The 7,238-nt window shown below is 41.2% G+C and overlaps 1 protein-coding gene and 1 pseudogene across 1 annotated transcript; one reads left to right on the top strand and one right to left on the bottom strand.

Annotated features, from left to right (window-relative positions):
- Positions 1-302: 302 nt before the first annotated feature.
- LOC109485112 (multidrug resistance-associated protein 5-like) lies at positions 303-2,766 on the bottom strand. The gene is made up of 6 exons (XM_019788546.1): positions 2,562-2,766; positions 2,204-2,363; positions 1,843-1,921; positions 1,608-1,721; positions 1,035-1,199; positions 303-461 (listed from the first exon to the last, which is right to left on the bottom strand). Exons 1-6 carry the CDS (start codon positions 2,656-2,658, stop codon positions 303-305), a joined length of 774 nt encoding a protein of 257 aa, XP_019644105.1. The 5' UTR covers positions 2,659-2,766.
- Positions 2,767-2,961: 195 nt separating this feature from the next.
- Positions 2,962-6,689, top strand: LOC109485113 (annotated as a pseudogene).
- The last annotated feature ends 549 nt before the right edge of the window (positions 6,690-7,238 follow it).

Below are 7,238 nucleotides of genomic sequence, written 5' to 3' on the forward strand. Positions count from 1 at the left end.
AATAATTATGGTCAAAACACTGGATAATAATTGCACTCACCGTTAACATTTTAGTGTCTCATTCATCTTCACCACAAATTTCTTTAATAATACTGTCCCTGTTGGTTTTTGATACTGTATGTTACAATCTGCATCGCTTATATTGACATAATAAAACAATTAAAACAAACGAAAGAGTTACAGATGCTTATTAAGTTGATACACATCTTTTCTCTGGACTATTTTAATTATGAAAATATATAAACCCTTGGTGACTGATATACAAACTGACGACAATACTTATCCCACAAAATACTGGTAATCTACAACTTCGTATCCTCTTCCTCGTCTGCTTCTTCTACATCCGGTAGAGGGTTGTTTGTGAGGTATTTGTTGACGTCACTTCCGGCGGCCGCCATCATAGCACTGAAGCGTGAGTTGGGGTCGGACATGAGAACCGCTGGGGTGTCAAATTCCACCAGCTGGAAGAGACGTGTGGAGAAATGTGAACACCGAGAGGTACGTTAGTGGCAACTTCTACTACCCCGCTACTGCCACTCACTCACTCACTCACTCACTCACTCACTCACTCACTCACTCACTCACTCACTCACTCACTCACGCAAACACATATATGCAAACAGGCACACAGACACTCATACACGTACACAAACACACACAAATACACACATACATGTACATTCATACATACTTACAGGCACATATACGCACGTACATACAGGCACATACAAATACATGTACGCGTGCACACAGACACACAGACCGACACAATGACACACACATCCACAGATGTACACACATGCACACATACACACACCGACATTTACACATAGACACACAGAGAGAGACATACACACAAATGCACATTCGTACGTATATACAGGGCAGGCACATACACACACACACACAAAGGCACATGCACACCCATAGACGCACACCTATACACAAACACCCTCCGCGTACAAGTCTAACGTTTACTGTTTCTAAACGCACGCAGAGAGTTTCCCCCACAAGTACATGTACCTACAGCATACCTTTCCATCCTCCATGACCATAATACGGTCGCTGTTCAGCACGGTGTTGAGCCGATGAGCTATGGTCAACATGGTGCAGTCTGTGAAGGCCTCGTGGATGGTCTTCTGTATCAGGCTGTCTGTTTCTGAGTCGATGGCCGCTGTTGCCTCGTCAAGTAGAATGATCTATAAACAGCAGGCATTGCAGGGGAAAGTCATTTAAAGCCTAACTTTGGTCTAAAGACGTAGAAGCAAGTTTACTGAAATGGTTACCTAAATCTTTATCATCATGTCAAGCAATCACAATTAACAGGTGACCTGCAGGTCAAAACTGCGTGTAGTTTGTAACGTCCCCCGTCTCTGCTTAATGAAGTGTAGATGGTGATCCTGACACCCACTCAACGTAAAGAAAGCCATGCAAAACATTACGTAAATGCAGGTGGTAAAATTTATACTGAACAAGTGTGTATGATCACGCAGGGCCTTGGTAACGACTACATTGTATTTCGGAGTTGTAGAGAGAAATTAAGCCTCACTTACTGACTAAGTTACCATATTCAACACCAGGCCGACTCGTGGTTAGCTAATACTCACCTTGCTGTTCCTGAGCAGGGCCCTGGCCATACAGATGAGCTGACGTTCACCCACTGAGAAGTTTTCACCGTTTTCTACCACAGGAGCCTCTAACTGTTTCTCGAGCCCCGATATCTGTGAGGAACAATAGGAACAATAAATCCTCTTTACGGAAACAAAGTCAATTAAATAGGATCGATTCAATCAAATCATTAAATTTGGAAATCAACCTAATCAATGACTGATTGTTTATTACCGCATCCTTCATGTAGGTCCTCTCTAGCGCACGCCATAGGTCTGGATCCTTGTACTGATTGAACGGGTCCAGATTATACCTGGTTTTGGACAGGGCACACAATCATTCAGTGAATAATAGAACTGAATCAAAGAACTAGAAAAAATTCTATGACATTGTATTCATATTAGCGATATATATATATATGTATTTGCATACTTTCTTTTGTAATCAAAGCTATACCATGTAAAAATTCAGAGCCGTTTTTATTTTGAAAGGTGGTTAAAATTTTGAAAATCACAACAATTGGGAATCGTTTCTCCTATATCTGGAAGTTTGGATTGTTCCATTTCTCAGAGAGAGGGGGGTTCCCGTTTTGTACCTGACAGTTCCCACAAATAAGACCGGATCCTGCGGGATGATGGAGAGTTTGCTGCGGAGGGACTGCAGACCGATCTTGCAGATGTCCACCCCGTCGATCAAGATGGTCCCGTCCGTCGGCTCCACCAATCGGAACAAAGCAACGCCCAGCGATGACTTGCCTAATGATATCAAGTTACATCAAAGAGAAACTCAGTACAAAAATGTTTTCGTTCTTCTGCTGTGCACATGGTTAATTGTTCGTCATACATATCATATCATATCGTATCATATCATATAACTATCGACTATATAATGGGAGTCATTGGAAATAGTTTATGGAAAAAACAAAACACGGAAAAGCGGAAGTGCTGCCTTACCCGATCCCGTTCTACCCACAATTCCCACCGACTCTCTGGGCCGGATGTTGCACTGAACGTCCTTCAGCACCAAGGGCAGGCTCTCCCTGTAGCGCATCTGGTAACGGTCAAACTGCACAACGCCCTGGTCAGGCCAGCTCTCAGCCGGGTCCGACTCTTTTATATGCTCTGGGGCTTCCTGCTCCAAATTCTGTGAGGGAAAAGTCCAGGTATTATGCAATGACTTGACAGGAATGTGGTTAAATGTGGCTGTTAACGTACGACATATCATCATCAAAGAAACAAAATCAACATTTGGCAATACAGTTGCAACAGAGACTGCACAACCATTACTATACTGTGCATCAATGCACGTTTTGTGACTTTTTTTCAGTGTTTATTTGGTGGAGGTCAGACTAAAATGTTGAAGTACGTACGTCGGCGTAGTGTGTTATCCTCTCCACACACGTGAAGCTGGACTCCGTCTCTGACTAGTCCATCAACTAGATCATCATTAGAATAATTGCAGAGCATGACTTAACTTGTAACTCACAACTGATTAACAGTTTTTGTCAGAATTGAGAAAAACATCACCATCTTTCACAACTATTACAATTTTCAAACATTTAAGTCCAGCTCTGTAACAAATAACACATTATGCCCTTGGTGTAAAGCATATTATCTTGTGTGATGCTGTGAATTTTTACATCATTAGAAACCTTGTGAATTTGCCCAAATACAGGGAGCTCTCTGGGTCTCATGCAGACCTGGAAATGTGAGTACTACTGTACAGTAACTGTAACTGTTATTGTTTGAGATCCAACAGTGTTTTTACTGCCTGTGCATGTCTGCAGGATCTGATGCCTACGGATTATTGATGGAAGTATTTTTTTTGGTGGTAAATCCAAACAAAGCAATTGATATTCATTTTATCACTCATTCTATAAAATGTCATTGTTTGTCACCTCCATTTTACAGGGCCATTTATGAACTGCACCAAGAAAAGAACAGGTGTGTTACATTCTATTATTGTTTTCAACATCTTTAAAGTCGTAAACAAACAGTTGAGAAAAAAGTTTCTTGCTTCCAACTAAAATGAAAAAACGATTTACACTGACTCTTAAAAGTTAATTAACTAACGGTCAAAATGATATACTTTTTTTAGGTATTAAAAGTTTTTCTGGTAAGACTAGACTACACTGTAATGTTTGATCCACCCACACTAGGAAGGACCCCTTCTTTTGTTGAGAAGTGTGGTAGGATCTTTAACATGCTCATGGTGTGGATCTCCTCAATCAAACTTGGCTACCAATCTGCAATGGCATAGGTAGTAATACAAGCATGTAAAATCTTTGGTTCTGTCCCATGGACTAAGGTACTCACTTTGGATCTGATTACATTCTAATCCTTATTATCTACAACAGGTGTGCCCAGAAGAACCTGCAAATTGAGGATCTGAAGGCACAGGTGGCAGTTCTAAAGACAGGTGGAGCCTGGTGAGTTTAGCCTTGTTCATGTGAAGTCACCCAAACCGCGATTCGGGTAACTCGCATTCCTCACATCTGGTCCATGTGCCATACATTCCTTTCAAACCGTGTCCGATCACGATTCTCTGAAACTGCATTCATTGTTGTTTGATGAAAACACGCAAGGTAGCGTGTTATCAATGTCAGGGGTCAACGACCTGCTTGCTGGTGCCCCCCTCCCAGCGTATCTCGGCCAAATACCGACGTGGTCCCGCCAGAGGCGGTGAAGCTCATCCTAGAATTGACACATTATTTGACTATAATTACTTCTCTTTAAGTTGCTGCCACGTAAAATTTGGTATTGCATATAAATAAAGAAATATCACCCCATAATCCTTGACTAGGTGAAGTCACATTGAAATCACATTGCGTTTAGACACAAATCGCGATGCGGGAAAACCAATTCGAAACCACCTCTAGAAGTGGTTTGGGATCGAGGCGCTTTCAATGTGATTTGGAGCGTTCAGATGGAGCCACTTGAAACTGGCTTCAGGGGAAACCACATGTAAAGCGCCTTCACTGACTTCACATGAACACGACCCTATACATCTTCAATGTATGTCTTTTTGGCAACACCTCAGGGGTGGTTCCATAACATCAAATCTTTTCCATCCTTCACCAGCTATGATGAAGGCAGATAGTATATTTTGGCTTGGCTTCATCATAGGTGGTGAGGCCAGAGATTGTTTGCTATTCAGAGACTCTTGTGTTTCTTATTGCACTTTGAAACATTAGTCACATATATACATGTACCTGTATATCATCTTGCAGATTGTCTGAATTGTCAGGCATTTACAATAAAGGCACAAAGAAGTTAATATATGACAATCAGGGACAATCATTGAAATAAATTTAGAATGGGATACAATTGGATAGGTCTCTAAATGACAGCAGGACAAAAATGTATCATGACTAGGATGCTTAAGTGACCTATGGAAATGTAGAGTTGTGTAGCTTGTTTCATGTTCTATATTATACTTGGAGGAAGATAGCAAACAGGCAGCAGCAATAATTGGTTGTGAAAAAAGACCATAACGTGATTGTAACTTGCATTAGCAGCTTGATGTAAGAATGAGATTTGACTAAATGTTTGAATTATTTCCAGTTTTGGCAGTCGTGAAGAAGCGAGATGTCACATCTCAGCTCTGGAGGCAGAAGAGCTCGCATTTAGGATCGCAGAGCTGGAGGTGTTGTTGGAGGAACAGAGGAAGTGAGTTGACATGATTGTGTTTTTTTTTACAATGAATCTTAAAGGGGCATTAGGTTACATTATTGCACCAAAATTTGAAATGTTTTAATTGTTTGTATGACTGTATTTTACTTCCATCGTCAACATATTTGTGCAATCATCTCACATTTATAGTTGGCACTAAAACAGCGCAAATCATCTCAGCAAATTTACCTGAGTGTATTTATTTTGATGCAATTTTATCTTTTTGAATGTTTTTGTTAGGCACTTCTGAAACTGTTAACTTTGCTTCCCTCATTTTCTTGAAATCACCTCCCATTCTTACCATATTCCATTGTAATTTTAAAAAGTATCATTTCATTGCAATTTTATTGTTTTCCTTACATGCAAAATTATTAACTGATCAAGATATTTATCTTATTTATTATTAATGAGTATACTTATGTATTTCATTGCATTATTGTTCTCCTACAGTGAAACGAACATGCTGAGAGACCTGCTGAAAAATGTACCACAGACACAGATGTCTGAGGAGAAACCAGCTGATATTGAACAGCAGCGCAACTTCCTGCCAGAATACCTCCTGGCCAGCTGTCCATCTCCAAGCAAAGAGGAGGAAACAAGCTGATATCGAACAGGAGGGTGACTCATTCCTGCCAGAATACCTGCTGGCCAGCTGTCCATCTCCAAACAAAGAGGAGCAAACAGCTGAAATTGAACAGCATGACGACTCTTTCCTGTCAGAATACCTGCTGGCCAGCTGTCCATCTCCAAGCAAAGAGGAGCAAATAGCTGATATTGAACAGCAGCCTATTATTCTGCGAGTATCCAAGTCACATGAAGATTGTCTTGAGGACCATTCAGACATTGCTCCCCTCTTGGAAGAGTTGCTCATCAACTCCCGCTCCCCCCTGCGGGCAGATTCAGTGTCTGCGCTAGACCAGGAGTCTCAGGACATCTTGCGTCTATCAGAGCTGCTGAGTTCTGCTGCCAGCCTGGAATCCTCATGCGATGGAAGCCAGTTACACCTCCCTGACCCAAAGATGGCAAATCCACAAGCTTCTGTGAAGGAGGAGACCCAGGCACCAGAGGGGGTGAAGTGCGGTGGACTCCTTCAGTCCATACTTGAAGAGGCACAAAGTATTTTGTCCCTGAGTGCATCATCAGCGGTCACACCTGGCAATGACAACACAGAGCCCATCAAGGTTCAGCGTGGTCAGGTTGTGAAGACGCCGCTTCCCACAGGGCAGACCTACTGGACAACCGTGGAGCCTCTCCAGGGTTCCTGTTGTTACACCACCACGTACATCAGCAGTAACAAGGACATAACAGTCTACCAGCAGCTGTGAACAGGACATTTCTTATCCTTCAACCTCTTTGTAATGAAGTGTCCATTGAAAGTGAAGACATATAAGCTGTCAAATGATTCTAAATGTATATTACAATGTTTTTTTCCAGAAGGAATGTATGAAGTATTATCTTGTAAAGAAATTCTGCATCAAAGGCAAAGGCTGCTCAACAATTAGCTGTAAATGTTCGCGATGGTACTATTTTCACCGTTTCCGGGCTGGCCTCTAACTACCCCCGCAAATATGAGGTTGGCATTTCTATTTTGCTTCAGACTTGTTTCAACCCAAAAGTTCAAACACTGCAAAAATCTTTTCTCTCAAGCTGTGAAATAATAAAAAAGACAAAGTAAACGAGTTTACAGTATTAGAAGAGAACAAGCAATTCTAGCTCTCTCTCCTTGTGTCATAATGCAGGAAAAATATAGCGTATTGTATATTCATGTACATGTATAAATGTGTCGGTCCTATCCTATTTGTAAGTAGAAATCTGACACTGACTGAATTCAGATAGATTTTATGAACAGATGCAGAAATATATATTTGTATGAACGATTTTATCAGACATTTTGAAATGAGAGGTACAGTTGACTTTCATGTAAAGCAATTCCCATGTGATACTGCATGTCACAAACAA

This window comes from Branchiostoma belcheri, unplaced genomic scaffold (assembly GCF_001625305.1).
Source record: "Branchiostoma belcheri isolate BF01 breed outbred unplaced genomic scaffold, Haploidv18h27 scaffold73, whole genome shotgun sequence".
Taxonomy (NCBI): domain Eukaryota; kingdom Metazoa; phylum Chordata; class Leptocardii; order Amphioxiformes; family Branchiostomatidae; genus Branchiostoma; species Branchiostoma belcheri.

Coding starts and splice junctions, on each gene's coding strand:
- LOC109485112 (XM_019788546.1), bottom strand. CDS start 2,658: ATGCGCTACAGGGAGAGCCTGCCCTTGGTGCTGAAGGACGTTCAGTGC. Junction 2,364..2,561: donor TGTGGGTAGAACGGGATCGG/GTAAGGCAGCAC, acceptor TGATATCATTAG/GCAAGTCATCGCTGGGCGTT. Junction 1,922..2,203: donor TTATTTGTGGGAACTGTCAG/GTACAAAACGGG, acceptor GTCCAAAACCAG/GTATAATCTGGACCCGTTCA.